The 831-nt window shown below is 51.4% G+C and overlaps 1 protein-coding gene across 1 annotated transcript; it reads right to left on the reverse strand.

Annotated features, from left to right (window-relative positions):
* Nucleotides 1-448: 448 nt before the first annotated feature.
* Nucleotides 449-820, reverse strand: LOC103583483 (uncharacterized protein C11orf70-like; the record flags this gene model as incomplete). The annotated part of the gene is made up of 2 exons (XM_008564781.1): nucleotides 711-820; nucleotides 449-530 (listed from the first exon to the last, which is right to left on the reverse strand). Coding segments are annotated over exons 1-2 (192 nt in total), but the record flags the coding sequence as incomplete, so codon positions are not given.
* Nucleotides 821-831: the final 11 nt, after the last annotated feature.

Here is an 831-nt window from a genome sequence, read left to right on the forward strand (position 1 = left end):
CTTTTTGAAGTGCCCTGTGTTTAAAAATGAGTGGTGCCTATTAAAAAAGAGAGAAACTGATTTTCTTAAGAAAGACCGATTTTCTAGAATTGGGAAGTTCTCTAAGGCAGGATCCTGAAGGTAGTGATGGAATGAGCTAAACGAAAAACTTCTGGTGTTAGGAAATTAGAAAGTTCCTTTCAAAAAAAATCACCTGCACCCTTTATTATTCCCAAATTCCAAGGAAAGGACGTCACTAAGGAATGGTGTGTTCACAAGAATCTATGCCAACGTGCGGGAAAGAGGGGCTGGCCTGTTAGCTCAGTTGGTTAAAGCCACAGCCTTATACACCAATGTCACGGGTTCGGATCCCTGTGCCAGCGAGCCATCAAAAGATGAAAAAAAAGGGGGGGGGGAATAAAATAAAAATCAGCAGAGACCCGAGGAACTCTCCAACCCCCATACCAACCATAACGAAATCATCCTTCCGATAGGCCTGAAAGGTCTCGTCAAACCCGAACGCCTGCGCCTTGATTCGTCCCAGCATGGACCTGGAGCAGAGGAGGAAAAAAGTCAGCTTGGGGCTGGTACCCTTTCAGAGCGCACGTTCAACTAGTCCCACCCACGGAATCCGCCTTGTCCCCGGGTTACAGCCGCTTCAGCGTCCGGCTCGCGCCTCCACAGCCGCGAAGGCCCAGGGGTTCTTATCTCTCTGCCCCTCGGCCCCTCACCACTGGCGGAGCCGGCTGGTGGTCTCCTGGGCGCTCAGAAACTGGAAAGTCTTCTGAGGCAGGAACCTGAAGTAGTAGCCGCCCAAGTCTCCCGGCTCCCCGGCAGCCATCGTCCTCTTGG

This window comes from Galeopterus variegatus, unplaced genomic scaffold (assembly GCF_000696425.1).
Source record: "Galeopterus variegatus unplaced genomic scaffold, G_variegatus-3.0.2 Scaffold23440, whole genome shotgun sequence".
Taxonomy (NCBI): Eukaryota; Metazoa; Chordata; class Mammalia; order Dermoptera; family Cynocephalidae; genus Galeopterus; species Galeopterus variegatus.